Source organism: Lutra lutra, chromosome 7, assembly GCF_902655055.1.
Source record: "Lutra lutra chromosome 7, mLutLut1.2, whole genome shotgun sequence".
Lineage (NCBI taxonomy): Eukaryota > Metazoa > Chordata > Mammalia > Carnivora > Mustelidae > Lutra > Lutra lutra.
In genome coordinates, this window is record NC_062284.1 from 81,549,979 (window position 1) to 81,568,063 (window position 18,085).

Consider the following 18,085-nt stretch of genomic DNA (forward strand, 5'->3'; position numbering starts at 1 on the left):
TAAGTCTTTTACTGTTAAGTATGGTGTTTGCTGTGGGTTTTTCATATACAGCTTTTATTATGTTGAGATACAAAGTAGAGTTTTTCCTACTCTTGGATTTTTTATACTTTACAAATTCTTCAAGTAAGGAAAAAAGAAATACGGAGAACTTATTAGATGCATGTGTGCATATTTGTGTACTTGTCTTGTAAATGCATACTACATAAACATAATGTAATTTATAGATCTATATATGAATAAAATTGGTAGATAAAATTACTTATTGAGGCTATTTTTTAGAGACACTTAAAAATTATACATGGATTGTTTATTTTATTTTTTAAAAAGATTTTATTTATTTGAGAGTGAGGGAGATAGAGAGAACATGATTGGTGAGGGGGAAGGGGCAGGGGAGAAACAGGCTTCCTGCTTAACAGGGAGCTTGACACGGGGCTTGATCCAGGACCCTGAGATCATGCCCCTAGCCAAAGGCAGATGGTTAACTGACTGAACTGCCCAAACACCCCTAGGTGGGTTGTTTCTTAATAAAACTGTATTCGTCTGTTTATAGATGTGCATCTATTGGAAGTATTGGTTGTATGCTTGGTATAATGTTTAAACTATTGCAGATTTAGGTGGAATCAATTGAAAGTTAAAGAGCAGCAGTATGAGTAGCTATTTGTATTTTTAATTTGATACTTTTTTGGTTAATTTGACACTTTTTGATAAGAAAATAAGTCATTACGTTTATATATTCTAAAAGAGAGGGTTTTTTTGTTTTTTAAATTTCAGGAAATCTAATGAGGCCTCTTTTGAATTATGGTATTGCTTGGTAAGTATATGTTACTTTTTTTATGCTACTTTTCAGAATAATATTGATTAATGTGTGTAAATTAGTTGCATTTTTGGTTTACCGTTGCAGTATGTCTATGGGCTTCCTGGTTGAAGAGACTGCACCAGTTGTTTGGAGAGGCCTTATGGTAATGTCAGCTATTGAGAAACTATTGAGGCAGGTAAGAAAATTGCATTGAGTATCATTTTATTATTGGCACACTGTGGTTAATGCATTTGCTGATTGGAGAGTTGTTAAAATTTGTGGTCAGGTTTGAGATGTTTTGCAGAAGAATCCAGCAGATAGAAAAAAAAAAAAGAATCCAGCTGATAAACTGAATATATAATGACTTCTGTTGTGCAAAGACCAATTTCACTGGTCTGTGATTTAATCTTCCCTATTGCTTAGAAGTAGGGAAAATCCTAACATCTTATTTTACATTGTTCTTTTGCTTGTTGAGTCTGTTTTGAGACAAATCTATTTGATAAGTAATCTCTCTTCTTTAAATTTATGGTTAATCTCATCATGGCCAATATTGAATTATAAGGGCAGTATAGAAGTTCTTGGATATAGAAAAATTTACGTAAATCATGCTCATTTTAAAATTGCTTAAGACCAAAATGAAATTTTGTTTTGAGTATATCTGGCTCTATATTTATGTATATAATATCTGTCTAATCAACTTAAATTTTTATCCTTAAGGAAGAGAACAGTTGATTGGATAATCTAAAAATATCAGATGGGCTATATGTTATTTATAGAAATAATTTTATTTTTTTTCTGGTACCTGTGAATTTACAGTTAATTATGTTCTAGGTAAGTACCATAAGTAATTTGGAATTTTTCCACCATTTACAGCAATTACCCTGATATATTCAGATTTCACTTTGGGTCAGGCATCATGCCATAGGTTGATAATTTCAATCATAGATATTTCTATATTCATTTCTATTTGTAAGAGTTGATAGATGATATATGTCTTGGACTCTGAAACTCTTCTTTTTTCATTGTCACATCTTGTCTTCCTTCTGTGCTTCAGTTTTCATAAATGTGCTCTTTGATTTCTGGTCCCAGAATCCTCCTACTTACTAGTGCATTCAAGTCTCTCAGCTGCATTTCCTCCCCTTTTATACTCAGATTCTGTAAATGTCTATTTCAGTTATATTCCCAACAATACCCCTTCTTTATCAATTCCTTTGTGACCTTGATCTTTATCCTTTATTTGTGTGAATTAACCAGTCTCTGTCTTTTTTTTTAAAGGAAATTCTAAAACAGTCTTTATTCAGTTTATATTTAAAGTTAGAATCAATAGAAATTTAGAGACACTGAAAGGAAAATTCTGATTTTGTCATCAGAATATTTTCAGTACTCATTTTTCACCTCCTCTGTTAGCGTTGTAATTCTCAACAGGAAATGATTCAGATTTTCTCCTAAGCCTTATGGATGGCCACAAGAAGATGGAAATACTTCTGCTTTCCACAGTGATCAGAGACTTAGAGACCCAAGTCAGTGATAAGAGTCACCCAGCTAAGTGTTTGTGCTCCCCTCTGAGGGATGCAGGATCCTGCCTTTAAGTGTCCTTTTTGAGTATTAAGTTCCATTTAAACCTCAGATTGCAACAGGTGGTGAAAACATCTCTACAAAGGAACCCCTGAACGTGGAAGAGAGAGACCCATGTGCACATACCCTTAGGAGAGGGACAGAGGGAGTGTCCCATGGGAGAAGTGAGAGTAAACCTGACAGTATAAGTTAATTAGGCTGCAAAAAAATTTGCACCTAAAATTCAAACTTAGCAGTTTAGTAACTGCTTTTATAAATGAAGAAAACTTTTATTAGACTAGAAGTGAATGATCAAAAGTCTGAAAGAACCAGAATATATTGTTTTTTTCATTCTGTGAGGAATTGGGAAAGAGAGGAGGGGCAGGATTCCATTTTATATTCTCAGTCAATATCCCTCTATAACCCAGCCTCTTTTATCTACTGCTGATTACTGTCAGAGAGTGTAGAATAATTGTGTTAGTTGCTGGCAATATATACATTTTTGATTTCTGAATTCAGCTACACTCTCATCACTTCAGTCATCTGACATTATTCATGTTCTTCTCAACATTCATCAGATGCCAAGCTTAAAAATTATTTATGGAATTTGATAGTCTGGCTGAGGAGCTAGTGGAGATTTGGAGAATTGGCTCTCTGACACATAAATCATATAAAAGTCAGTTTACTCTGATAAGTGCTGAAAGTATATTTTTAGCAAACTTGCTACAAAATATCAGGATGGAAGATGGGGTGACAAAATGGCTCCTTTACTTATTTTATTGGAATGCTCTAGGTATTCCCTAAGACCTCTAAGATATTAGGTAAAATATTAGGATATTAGGACATTAGACTACATATTTGTCTTGCAGTCTTTTGAAAAGTTACCATTATCATTTGCTCATTTTAATTGGAGCTGAAAACCTAATATTTTTGGACTACCCTGTGACCTGTACTGATCATGTCAACTGCTAATTAAGGAGTGTTTTGTTTTTGTTTTTTTGTTTTGCTTTAAAAAGTAGACCAGTTTTTGGAAGTTTAACAGCCCTTGTGAAAATTTACTAGCTGGGTAGATGCTCTGTATAGCAATTGATTGTGGAGGCTGCCTAATTCATTGTCTGATGAAAAAAATTTAATGTAATATATACATAGAAGAATGTACAAATCATAAGTGTACAGATAGATGGATTATCCCTAAGTGAAAATACCTTTATATTTTTTCAGGACATAATAAATAGAATACTAGTGTTCCAGAAGTCATGTCTCTTCCTAGTTGGTGTTTTTTGGGGAACAAGATAAATACTTGTGGTCAGTCTGCCATTTGAACTGAAAGTTCAGTATTTCCCCACCCCCGTCGCTTATATTTTATTGCGTTAAAGTTATATGTACTATGGGATGCAGAGATCTTACATGTATGGTTCAATTATTTTTGATAAATGTATATACCTGTATAACCACACTTCAATCAAGATAGAGAACATTTCCATCCCCCTACAACATTCCTTGGGCTTCCTTCTGTTCAATCCCCCATTCATAAGCCATCACAGTTCTGATTTGTAGTATCATAAATGAGTTCTGTTTTGTTCTTATACTTCATATAAATGGAACCCTACAGACTGTATAGCCTTTTTTATCTGGTTTCTTTCTCTTAGCCTAATGCTTTTGAACATCGTCCTCTTATTGCCTATATCAGTAGTTGAGTACTTTTTATTACTGAGTAATATTGAGTTATAGTACTCAATATTACTCCACACTCAATACTCAATTGAGTAATACTCAATATTATTGAGTAATTTTGAGTAATTACTGAGTAGTATTCCATCACATGAATATAATCAAATACTGTTTGTTCTTCTGTTGATGGACATTTGGGTAGACTCCAGTTTTTGGTTAAATATGAGTAATGCTGCTATAAATACTTACACAAGGTTCATTAGAGTTTTAGTTGCTTCACATCTTGTCACTATTGCTGTTGTCAGTTTCTTCACTAGTGGGTATAAAATAGTATCTTCTTACTGTTGCATATTAGATATCACACTGTATCTTCCTTTATGAAGTATCTATTCAAGTCTTTTACTAATTTTTTTTATTGGCTCATTTTTCTTCTTGTACTTGAGTTGCAAGAGTTTTAATATATTCTTGCTGTGAGTCCATTGTCAGATATATGTATTGGGAATATTTTTCCCAGTCTGTGGATTGCCTTTTGATTAACTGATGTTTTAAATTTTCATGAAATCTGATTTATCAAAAAATTTTTTTTCATGCTGAATGCTTTTTGTGTCCTCTCTTAGAAATCCTTGCCTATCTACCCCAAGGTTATGAAGATATTCTTATATATTTTTTTCTCAAAGCTTTATAGCTTTGGCTTGCCCATCTAGATTTAAATTTTCTGTGGGAAGTGAGATAAGGGTTTAATATTTTTTCATAGTTTTGGTATAATAGCAAATACATTTGTTTTTTGTTCCTGGGTCCTGGTACAAAGCTCCTAAGACCCTTGGAATTTCCTGATGATAGGAGTAGCTTTTGTAACTCATGTGGAGCCCCTTTTTGAGCACACCTGAGTTCATGCTAGTAAGATGAATTAGGGTGGGGTTCCTGGATAATCTCAGGATGGGGCTGATCACCAGAAAGATCAACTGTTTAGAGGGTTAGGACTTTTAGCCCCACCCACTGACCTCTGGGAAGGGGAAGGGGGATGGGGTGCAGATTAAGCTCTGTGAAAACTCTTGATGAACTTCTGGGTTGGTGAGTGTATCTATATCCTGATGGGTTGTGCAAAACTAGCTCCCTGAGGACAGAAGCCTCTACGCTGAGGGCCTTTTTGGACCTTTCCCTTTGTATCTCTTCATCTGGCTATTTTTCTATATCCTTTTAATACCCTTTATGATAAACTAATAAACCTAAGTAAATGTTTCTCTGAGTTCTGTGAGCCACTCTAGCAAATTAATCAAACCTGAAGGCGGAGGTCATGGAAACCTCTGATTTATAGCTAGTCAGTCCAGAAGCATGCATAGGTAACAACCTGAACTTGTGATTGGTATCTGAAGTGGGAGTAGTCTAGTCAGACTGAACCCTTAATTAACCTGTGGGATCTGATGCTGTATCCAGGGTAGATAATACCAGAATCAAACTAATTGTTTGGAGTAGGAAAACACATAGTAGTTTATCTAGTTGTTCCATCACCATTTGTTTTATGATTTCATTTTCCCCATTGAATTGACTTGATACCTTAGATGAAAATCAGTGGAGTATATGTGTATGGGTTTATCTCTGTATAATACTGTATTGTATTCCATCTGTCTTATTTAAGCCTTACAACAAAACCATACTATCTGATATTTGTAGCTGTGTAGAAAGCTCAAAGTCAGAAGGTGTGGGTCTTCCAACTTTTTTTTTTTTTTTAAGATTTTATTTATTTATTTGACAGAGAGAGATCACAAGTAGACAGAGAGGCAGGCAGAGAGAGAGAGAGAGGGAAGCAGGCTCCCTGCTGAGCAGAGAGCCCGATGCGGGACTCGATCCCAGGACCCTGAGATCATGACCTGAGCCGAAGGCAGCGGCTTAACCCACTGAGCCACCCAGGCGCCCCCAACTTTTTTTTTTTAAAGATTAAAAGAACCTACACTGGTTCTTTTCCATTTCTGTATAAATTTTAGATTCAGCTTGTCAGTTTGTACAGAAAAGCATGTTGGCATTTTCACTATGATGCTATTGAATGTATAGTGAATAGTATTGAATGTATAGATCAATGTTTTGTGAATCAAGATCCTGACAACATTGAGGCTTCTAATCCATGAGCATGGTATGTTTCTATATTTATTTAGATTTTCTTTGATTTCTTGGAGTAATATATAGTTTTTAGTATATTGGTCTTAGAGTTTTGTTAGATTTATTCTAAGTATTTTATGTTCTGAGATGGTTTTAGAATTGTATTTTGTATTTAATTTCAAATTTTTTGCTGTTAGGACAGAGTATAACTTAAGTAGTATAGTAACTTTCTTAGGTATTTTATAAGCATGTGATTTAGTAACTTTCTTAGGTATTTTATATGCACATGATATGTTGTCTGTAAGTAAAACAGCTTCACCACTTCCTTTCCTATCTATTTCTTTAATTTCATTTCATTTCATTTCATTTTCTTATTGTACTGCCTAGTAGAAAAGATGAGAGGTGATATCCTTGTCTTCATCTGGATTTGTAGGGTACAGTAACAGTAAGTATTTCATCTTAAAGAATGATAGTGGTAGGTTTTCACTGGTGACCTCTGTCCTCCCTATTTCTTTGTTTGCTAAGAGTTCTTATTATGAATGGGCATTGAATTTTTTTCAAATGCTTTTCCTCCCCATTTATTGAAATGATGATGTGGTTTTTCTCTTTCATTTTATGGATGTGGTAATTTACATTGATTTTCTGTGTTAGGCCAACCTTGCATTCCTGGGATAGATTTTTCTTGGTCATAATATTTTAATTATAATAAGTAATATTGTAATTACTTCTAAAATATTGCTAGATTAAATTTGCTAATATTTTATTAAGTTTTATGTCATATTTGTGAGGATATTAATAGTTTAATGTTAATTAATATTGATAGTTTCTAATTTGTTTTTCCTGTAGTGTCTTTTTCTGGTATTGTAGGGGGCTATCTTGGTCTTATAAAATGAGCTTGGAAGTACTTTCTTCCTTTTCTCTTTTGTAAAATTGTTGTTGTAAAATTATTAGCATAAATGTAATGTTTATATTTGGTGGAATTTATCACGGAAATTTGGGCCTGGAGTGTTTGTTTTTTTCTCCTTGGTTAAGAGAAGGTTTTTGAGGATTAATTCTAGTCAAGAGTTTAATTTCATCTTGTTTCAGTTTTATTGTATTTTATAGGAGTTTATTATGTCACCTGAGTTGTAGTTTATCACACCTGAGTTCATAATATTGGCTATAATCTTTTTATTATTTATTTATTTATTTAGCCCACTACCTTTAAAAATAGAATCTGAGGGCGCCTGGGTGGCTCAGTGGGTTAAGCCGCTGCCTTTGGCTCAGGTCATGATCTCAGGGTCCTGGGATCGAGTCCCGCATCGGGCTCTCTGCTCAGCGAGAAGCCTGTTTCCCTCTCTCTCTCTCTCTGCCTGCCTCTCCGTCTACTTATGATCTCTCTCTGTCAAATAAATAAATAAAAAATCTTAAAAAAAAATAGAATCTGAGATGCAGTATATATGAGATGCAGTGTTTCCTCTTTACCATATAATTGTGGGTTTATTTCTGGGCTTTCTATTCTGTTCTGTTGATCTATGTGTCTTTTTTTGTGCCATTACCATACCATTCTGATTATTACAGCTTGGTAGTATAACTTGAAATTTGAAATTTTGATACTTCCAGGTTTGTTTTTCTTTTTTAAGAGTGCTTTGGATATTTCGGGTCTTTTGTGATTCCAAATAAATTTTAGGATTATTTGTTCTAGTTCTGTAAAAAATGCTGTTGGTATTTTGATAGGGATTGCATTAATCTGTAGATTGCTTTAAGTAGTATGGACATTTTAACAATATTAATTCTTCCAATCCATGAGCATGGAATATCTTCCCATTTTTGTTTGTTGTCTTCAGTTTCTTTCATCATTGTTTTCAGAGTGTATATCTTTTACCTCCTTTGTTTATTCCTAGGTATTTTATTATTTTTGATGCAATTATCAATGGGATTGCTTTGTAATTTTCTCTTTCTATTGCTTCATTATTAGTGTATAGAAATGCAACAGATTTCCGTACATCAATTTTGTATCCTCTGACCTTACTGAATTTATTTATCAGTGAATTATTATGTAGTTTTTTGGTGGAGTCTTTGGGGTTTTCTTTTTTTGTTGTTGTTTATAAAGTTGTTTTTTTTTTTTTACCTGACAGAGAGAGATCACAAGTAGGCAGAGACACAGGCAGAGAGAGAGAAGGAAGCAGGCTCCCCGCTGAGCAGAGGGCCCAACGTGGGGCTCAATCCCAAGACCCTGGGATCATGACCCGAGCCGAAGGCAGAGGCCTTAACCCACTGAGCCACTGAGGCGCCCCTGGGGTTTTCTATATAGAGTATCCTGTCATCTGCAAATAATGAAAGTATTATTTTTTCCTTACAATCTGGATGCCTTTTATTTTTTTCTCTTATCTGATTACTGTGGCCAGGACTTCCAGCACTGTGTTGAGTGAATGTGGTGAGAATTGACATTCTTATCTTGTCTCTGATCTTACAGGAAAAGCTCTCAGTTTTTCCCCATTGAGTATGATGGTAGTTGTGGGTTTTTTCATATATGGCTTTTATAATGTTAGCTATGTTCCTTCCATACCTGCTTTGTTTTGAGGGTTTTTATCGTGAACGGATGTTGTACTTTGTCAATGATTTTTACTACACCTTTTGAAATGATCATATGATTTTGATATTTTCTGTTGATGTGATAAATCATGTTGATTGATTTGCAGATACTGAATCATGCATCATGGGAATAAATCCTACTTGATTGTGGTGTACTTCTTATAAACTTAATTGTCTTATAACAGTATAGTTTGCTTCACCACCTCCCATCCTTTGTGTATTGTTGTGATATATTTTATTTTATCTATTTTTTATTTTGAGAGAGAGAGAGTGGGGAAGGAGGGACAAAGGGAGAGGGAGAGAGAGAATCTCAAGCAGGCTTCACACTCAATGCAGAGCCTGACGTGGGGCTTTTTATCTCATGATCCGAGTCAGACGCTTAACCACCTGAGCCATTCAGGTGTCCCTGTTGCGATGTATTTTAAATATATGTACATTATAGGGACACCTGGGTGGCTCAATCCTTTAGTGGTGCCTTCAGCTCAGGTCATGATCCCAAGGTCCTGGGATTGAGCCCTGCCTTTGGCTCCCCATTCATCAGGGAGTCTGCTTCTTCTTCTGTCCCTCCCTGCTCGTTCTCTCTCTCTCTCTCTCTCTCTCTCAAATAAATAAATAAATAAATAAAAACATTTTAAAAAATAAATATATATACATAACAAATCTCACAATACGGTGTTAACTGGTTTATTTAAATAGTGATTCTTTAAAGAACCTAAGAAAACAGTCTACTGTAATTACCCATAATTTGCTATATGTGTGCTTTTCATTTCTTTAGATTTGAGTTTTATCTGTCACTTTTCTTTATCCTGGAGAATTTTGTTTAGTGTCTTGTTGTGTGGGTCTGCTGGTGAAGAATTTTCTCAACATTCATTTTATTTTATCTTTTTTACTTTCATTGCATATAGAATTGTGTGTTGGTATTTTTTTCTTCAATTCTTTAAAGGTGCCATTCCATTGTCTTCTGTCTTTCATCATTTTCAATGAGAAATCTGCCATCATTTTTATAATTTTTCCTTGTGATTAATACCTTTTTTCCTCTGTATACCACTTAAATGTTGACGTTCTCCAGAAATAGGCCCATAGCTCAGGAACTAAGGGCATGGACTCTGGAGCCACATTTGCTTGATTCCAATCTCAGTTGCACATCTAATTAGTTCTTTGTTCCTTGGGCAAAACCTCTCTGAGCTATAGTTTCCTTACATATAAAATGGGGCTTATGGAAGTTAAGTAGTTGTGAAGATTCAATGATTTAATATGTAATATGATAAAAAGCATATTAAGTAACTCCTAAGTGTGCCCTGTTTCTATTGTATTTTATTATTTGTAATACAAATTAGACTGTTTTTGTATGATTTAACATTAATCAGGGTGCATCTTCTAAAAGATGGCTTCTTAAAATTGCATTTATTCCCGGCTTTGTCAGATTCTTTCCCAGAGGTTTCGTGTTTCTCCAGTAACCTGGGGCACTTTCAACCTGAGGCAACTTTAAATTGACTTCTCTGTTGGAGGTTTTGAGACCAGTCTGGTGGTATGAATTCAGATGTGAAAGCTGCATGCTTAACAATTTGCAATTTATCTTCTTATGGAGGTATTTTTCTGCTTTATACCAGTGCCCAAATTGAGAGATGAACATTTCCTTGAAATTTATTTCTAAATTGTGGTTTTATATTTTATCTGTCTTTAGTTTAAGAGAGAGTAGTCCTTTGGGGCCCCAGCTGTATATAGGATTCTTATATTAGATTCCTCCTCATCTTAGGTGTTCTTTTCCTTTTTCAGTGCTTCATAAAATAATGATACATCATATATAGTCAGTGTGGTATTAGATTTGTTGATGTTAGGTATCATCTTTATTGACACCATCACCATCATCCTCCCTGAGACACCTCTTCTATTTTCATAGCTTCAACTGTATTAATTACAGCAAGAGAAAAGTAATGGGTTGAGGACTTCTGTTTGATTGACATTCCTAGTTTAGAGTGGGTGATTTTGTGGGAGGAAAGGAAAATAATAAAGAGGAAAAGAAGTACTTCAAGAAGTAGGAAAACAAGGATACTAATGTCATGAAAATTAAGTGTTTAGAGCAGTGGTTCTTCAACATACCTAAATAATAGAATCATCTGGGAATTTTTAAAAAAGATTTTATTTATTTATTTGAGAGAGAGTGTACATAGAGGGAGAGGGAAAAGTGGACTCCCCACTGAGCAGAGAGCCCAATGTAGGGCTTGATCCCAGGACACTGAGATCATGACCCAAGCTGAAGGTAGACACTTAACCGACTGAGCTACCCAGGCACCCCTACCTCTACCCGAATCATGTAGGAACTTCAAACATTTCAGTTTTCAGGTCACACTCTAGACTGGTTAAATCATGAATTCTTGGTATGTAACCCAGGCATCAGCATTTTTGGAGTTCTCCAACTGATACCATTGTGTAGACAAGTTTGGGAGCCAGTGGTTTGCCAAGTTTTAAGAATAAAAGGTTATTGAGAATGAGGCTTGAAAACGGGGAAGGAGATAATAGATGTTAGGTGGGGTTACTTGTAATGAAATGAATGAAAAAAGTCATAGGGGTTTAAGAATGGATACATACAGCAAGACCATGGATGTAGAGGTATAGTCTGCTTGTTAGATAAAATTGGACATGCTGGGGGCTTCGAGGTGTGGAAAAGGAAAGGAAAATAGAATGAGGGCCTAAGGAGGCCCTTTTCATTTGGTTTCCATTTGAAAGCCCATTTCATTTGCTTTCCAAAAGAGGCAGCCATACCTTTTCCAAGGCGTAGGATACAATGAAGAGGGACTGAAGACTGTAGAATGTGAGAGGATTACTGGGAAGGTCTTTACTAGGAAAGAGTCAAAGGGAATAGGATTAAAAATTTATGTAAACGAATTAGTTTTGGAAAATAAGTCTAGTTCTATGTTTGGTGAGTAGAATGGAAAGAAGAGTAGATTAGGGAACCCATTGTACCTGGTACTAAAAAGACAAGAATTACATTTTCTTTACATCTTCTCAGTGGAAGGAAAAAGATAGTTTACTCAAAAGAGCAAATTTGATCCATAAATTTCAGTATTCATAAAAATCATATGGGGAGCTAGTTGAAAATTCAGTTGAATTTTCAGTTGAAATCCAGGGGAGTAACAAAGAGTTTGCATTTTTAATAGATGATCCCAGGTGTCTTAACTAATGCTGGTGGTTCTAAAAGGTCAGGCTTAGGCATTCAACTGTCCAGAGGTGTAATGCTTTTTAACTGCTTTTAAAATTATAAAAGAGAGAGAGAGAGATGAAGAGATTAATGATAGGATCCCTATGTCGCCATAAAGGCCCACTGGATGCTAAATATGGTGATTTTTTAGTTTTGCTAAGTTTTTGTAATGTCTTTAGCAACTCTCTGAAATCTGAAAACTGACATGGGCAAACTTGTTGCTGGATTCAGGATCAGCATGGCGGAAAGTCTAAAACGGGAAGTAATTTAGAGCATTAATGAGGGAAATACTGAATTCCAGGCCTGATTTCCAGTCAAATAGTAGTGAGGAGGAATTAGGAATTAGGATTCTGGGTAAAATTGGAGAGATTAAATAATAGAAAATCACCTGTGATAGGAAGAAGTGCTTCAGTAGCTGGGGAAGGGACTGGTGTAAAAAGTGACAGATAAATTGATTTTATTCTGAGAAGGGACATTAGAAAAGTTAGGCTTTTCTTTTTCTTTTCTTTCTTTTTTATAAAATTCAGATGGAAATGGGAAATGAGATATTATTGAGGAAACTCAGGTTTCTATTCAAGTGAGAAAAATGTCAAGTATCAAGGTATCTCATGGTGGGGCAGTAATAGGGTTGCTAGCAGTTAATTTGAATATCAGATACACAATGAATAATTTTTGGTACAGGTATGTCACAAATATTGGTTGGGACATACACTAAAAAGTTTGATACTCAAATTTAACTGAATGGGATTCCTCTACTTTATTTGCTAAATCTGGCAACGCTAAGTGGAGGTGATGTTTTATAAGACACACAGGAAGGTGTGTAAGAGGTTGGGAGAGGGTGGGCATGGTGGGGTGTTTGAGTGTCAAAATATGAAGTAATGTCAAGGGAACGTTAGTGGAGAGTGGCAGGTGTGAGTAAATGAAAGAGGTATGCATTAAAATGGGAGATGGGGCAAGAATTATATTAGGATGGGGGAACCTTACTGGGATCATTCTTTGTAATTTGGTGAAGTAAGATATTTGGTCAACTTCTTTTACTGACATCTGGAGCTTCTTCTGGAGGATAACATATTTTTCTGCGTACAGAATTGATAGTATAGGGAGTCTCATGGTTTCAACTTGCCAATGTCTAGTAGTTTATAGGCATAATTTCACTCCATCTCCTTTCTGCTTCACTTGGTAAAAGGAAGGAAAGAGATCGAGGAATGAATATATGTTCATAATGTTTTTGGTGTTACATTGTGAAAAAGCATGTCAGTTTATAAAAATAGCAGTTAAATTTTATGATCAATTAAGATAATTAGGCAGATAAATGTTAGAATGTCATTTTGAGCACTGGATTTATCAGTGTGTCTTCCTTTTTATTCTCCTGAGTTTTGAAACAATTTCCTTTTGTTTTCTATTTTGACTTTAAATAATTAAAGACAGAGACATCTAGTACATTTCATTCAATGAATAGCTAATGTTTTAAATTCTTTTGTTGCTTGTTAAGATTACTGAGTAGTATTTTTTCTCCTAAATTGTGCTCAACATACGTATCATTAGTTTTAACTCAAATGAGGAAGTCTAGTTTTAGAATCTTTGAGTTTAAAAATGTGGGATATTGGGAAAAAATAATTTTAGATATTAGAAAGAGCACTACGGAAAGAAAAACTTCAAAGGCTAGTCTGGTGTCAGCTCCTGCTGTGGTCAGTGTAAACCCTGGAGACCAGGGATTTGGCAGCAGTTTCAGTGCTTCTAGTTCAATCTCCAGTATCCCCAAATGCGATGCAGATGCCAGTTTTCTTCTCTAGGGTTCTGATAATGGCATATAATGAGTTGGTTGTTTCCTAGCAACTGAAGAAGCAGTTTTACTTTAGCTGATCCTGCGGTAGGAATGAGACATTTTCCCTTGATAGTTGGTATTAGTGATTTCCCTGACAATGGAATTTCACTTCTGAATAAGGAATGTTCTCAGCCTTTGGTTTCCTAAAGAATTTTGCTTTTGAGTGTGGGCTAAGCTCTGCTTAATCCTGTGTAAAGTGAAAAAAAAAAAAATTGAGCTCCCTAAGCACCTCTCATGGGAAGAGCCAAAGGAGTTTGATACATCATTTTTCAAATGGTAAGTGATTGTACAAAAAGCTATAATAGGTCTATTTTTCCCAGTGTTAAAGGTAATCAACAAGCATTTTTTTTTCTGAATTTGATGTTTGAGGTAACAGAGATTTATTAAGTATTGGCTGGTATGTTGTAGAAAAAATATATATGAAATTATATTACCAGTACCATTTCAAATATAAGGCAATATAACATAATCCTGTTTTCTAATCTGTAACCCACTTGATTTCAAACAGTATTCAATACAAAAATGTTATTGTACTTATTATCATTATAGTTCACTTTAAAGTAAGCCGTTGAACAGTTCAGTGCTTAGATATTAGTAGTTGTAAAGCATTAGTAGTTGTAAGGTACCTCCAACTGAATACTATTAGCATTACTACTACATCCAGAGGTATTCTGATTCTTAAGTTAAATGGAGGCATGAGAAAATTATTACCAACGATCTTCTTTTAGTCATTCATAGTTTAAATAGTTTCTAAAGAAATTATCCGTTTTTCTCCTTTGACATAATCTAACTAATAAATTACCTTTCTCATCCAGATTTATATGTATATTAGGTTTCAGAGGTTCCCAAATGCTTAGGCAAAGAGATAAAATATTAAATGATGTTCTTAAGATAATTAAGTTAACCATATCTAAATATACCAAAGAAATTTATTGCCTTGCATGAAAAGGTTTATAGACTATGCACTAACTGTATAGATAAAGTTATTGAATGTCTTCATTGTCAGTTTTGGGCATCTGACCTTCTTACTCATTCCTCTCTATGATTCTTGCATCACTGGATACTTAGCAGGTCTCATATTTAAAAATATTTAATAAATAAAAATACTTTACTAGGCCTCCATGAAGCATTAAGAAATAAAGAACACTAATTAGTTAATTTTTTTCTTAAAACCCTTTTAAACAAACATGAAACATACAAGTTAGTGCTCTTAGATTTCTTTGGAACTTTCATCTGAGGCTAAAGAGTCAAGTATGTTAAGCCTCTCTCCTTTCCCTTTAAAACTATAGATTAGTGAAGAAGGAAATAGAGATATAACTAAAGCCCAATTCTTTGAAATATTTTTCTGAGGCAGTATTATCTAGTAAATAGCTCAGTTTGATTAGTCTAGTTTGACTGTGCATTCATTCGTTCGTTCATTCAACAATTTATTGAGCTGGCATCATATAATTATTGCTGTACTTTTAAAATGTCATTGGGCTTTTTGTCATCTGCAACAGGAGACATTTAGCAGTTACTGTAGAGGCATTGATTAAATGCTGAGGACATATGGATGTATAAGACATAATTCAAAATTGTAAAATAAAGCTTTTAGTTATAGACCTAGTGTTAATTTATAGTCATAAGCAGGATATTTAGGTATATTAGAAATTTTGATGATTCTCAGATACTTTTTAACAATGTTTTATTTCAGGCAGTTTAAGTTGGAACTTCGAGATCAAGGGTAAGTATTATATAGTGTTGACCATTCTTGTTGGTGGTATTGTTACAGGATACCAGATTTCATGGATTCATTTAGGTTCTATGCCATAGAAGAAAACATGTGGTCTTAGCATTGAAAGAGAACACGTTCTGAGGAATTAGGCACAGCTTATGAATATTAATTGCTGGTTATTTCCTCTTACTAAAATGCTCTTCTTTTTCCAGTAATCAGAGGTGACATTCATGAGTACCTCCAACTCACTGTGATGCCTGAGTACTTAACACATGCAGTTTTCAATATTGTAATGTTCTTTTTTCACATGTTGTATTGTACATATCTATTGTACATACGTAAGAGGGGAAGCTAGTATAGTTTTTCAGATTGGTACCTTTTGTCCCCAGCCCTCTACCCAAGTCATTTTATGTTGGGATTTTCAAGAGTTAGTATAGGTCTGGTCAGGGTCATTACTAATTTACTCTTCTATTCTGTTTCCTATTAGAACAGGTATAAAGACACTTTTCACCTGATCAAACTACTTAGTGACCTGAAGGTTTAAGTGGGTAATTTTATTAAAAAAAAAAAACAAAAACACAAAAAATAGAACGATAGAAATAAAGCAAGGAAAGCGTTAAAAAAAAGGAGAGTTACTGTTCTTCAGTGTCAACAGCTGATATTCTCCTTTCTTACTCTGTGTAGTTTTGGTTTGGAGTAGTTTGTAAGGCTGGGAGGGCCATGACTCTTGGAGCTTCTTTTCTAACCTGACACCCAGGGAAAGCCTCCTGGTGCAGCCCTCTGATTGTATATAGCTGAACCAAACTATCTTCTGGCTCTGTGTGAGTGATTGGCCTCCTTGGATCAGCCCTAGTCCTCGTACCTTTGGAAGATGAAGGTACTTTTCCTTTTCTTGGCCATGAATTCCTTAAATTTCTTGCTTAGGTTTTAGGCCTTTCTGTTACATCTTGCTCTTCCCTGGGTGCAGGAACTAGCAAGTCACTTCCTCTTCTCCCATTTGGTGTATCATTAGCTCTTTTTTCACACCAGTCCTCTTCTTTGGCAAGGTTAGGCTTCCTTACCTATCTAGTTACATGTCCTTCTTACCCAGAACTTTTAAATATGATATTGGGTTTCTCATCTATGACCTTTCCCTTTCCCTTTCTTCCCAGTTCAAAGCTTTTGTTTACTTTGGATGGATCTTTTCATCTGAGTGAAAAACAAGTTCTCAGCTCATTTGTAGGCTAACCCATGCTCTAAGAATGATTGAAGCCGTGGGCTTAGATTACCGGTTTTACTTCCCTGTCACTGGCTCAAGTGTTTCCTAAGGAGGGGTGGGTGGGACCTTGCCCTGATTTTGTCCCTTCATATCAATTTTCATTTTCAGCAGTGAACATAAAGAATCAGAAATCTTACTTTCAGGGCATAGAATGGGAAGAGGGACACAACTTAATTATCGGATCAAAATGAGTTTTAACAGATTTCATTTATGATTGTTCTGGCATCTCAATAAATGAGTTAGGACAATTAGGAAACCAGAGCATCTGGTGCCTGACTCTGAAAGGAGAGTAGGAAAGGAAGTAACAAGAAAGAGAAAGGATAGGCAGGTACCAGGAAATCAAAGTCAGCATTGTGATTTAAACTTGGCCAATGTTTCATTGATAAAGCAAAGGTGCTTAAGTATTGATTTGTGTGACAACACAGAGAAACTTCCCATTTCCTTCTTTCTGGCCCAGGAGATGTATTTACCAGCAGGAAGTCTAGAGGTCCTGGGATAGTTCATATAAGTGTGAACTCTAACTATAGCTCTGACACAAGTACGAAGAATGCTGACTTGTTTATAACAGAACTGATAAAATGGACTGTCTCATTTAATTCAATGCAGCAGTCAAAATTAGTGCAAAAGGAAGCACTAATAGAAAAATGTGCCAAGTCAGTGAAATACATCGATCAAAGGGGAATAGAAGGATGGCAGACACAATTCATTAGCAAAAACTGGTAAGGCTAAAATAATTTGCCTTAGAAAATGAGTAAATTAAAAGGCCAGTTCGCAAACCCTTATAATATCCCATTTCTACCTTGAACACTTTAGAATCCTAACTTTTTCACTCTTTTGTCTTATTGATACTGATCTTAAAGATTTAATCTACATTGATTAGAGGGAGGGCCTTGATTTCTGTAGTCATGATCAGGGAGCATTAATAAAAGATCACAAAATGGAATGCCTGGGTGGCTCAGTGGGTTAAAGCCTCTGCCTTTGGCTCAGGTAATGATCCCAGGGTCCTGGGATCGAGCTCCACATCAGACTCTCTGTTTCTCTGCATGCCTCTCTGCCTACTTGTGATTTCTGTCTGTCAAGTAAATAAATAAAATCTTTAAAAAAAAAAAGGTCACGTAAGTTTACTTATTGGGCCCTTAAGGAGAGACTCTTAGAGCTGTGGTCCCTGTCAGTTGGTCAGGGGTTGCCTTATCTCAGGTGCATATGGGAGTCATGGGTTAGAGTTAAATATTAGAAGCCTGCCAAAGCTGTTCAAATTCCAACAAGGTTTGGATCCCAAGCAGGTTATGAGGGAGTTGTGGATACTTTTGAGGATTTCATAGGATTATGACCCTTTATTATTACTTAGGCAGATACTATATTTAATTGATTTTAAGATACATGTATTTCAAATTTTAATA

General features: G+C 35.1%; 1 protein-coding gene across 4 annotated transcripts in view; it reads left to right on the plus strand.

The window, feature by feature from the left end:
* Positions 1-18,085, plus strand: part of NUBPL (NUBP iron-sulfur cluster assembly factor, mitochondrial) — a 222,774-nt gene that overhangs the window by 79,515 nt on the left and 125,174 nt on the right. For all 4 annotated transcript variants that reach the window (XM_047738345.1, XM_047738342.1, XM_047738346.1 and 1 more), the window contains exons 5-6: positions 772-811; positions 902-992. In XM_047738345.1, coding sequence (XP_047594301.1) covers positions 772-811; positions 902-992 — 131 coding nt within the window. The remainder of the gene's footprint in view (positions 1-771; positions 812-901; positions 993-18,085) is intronic.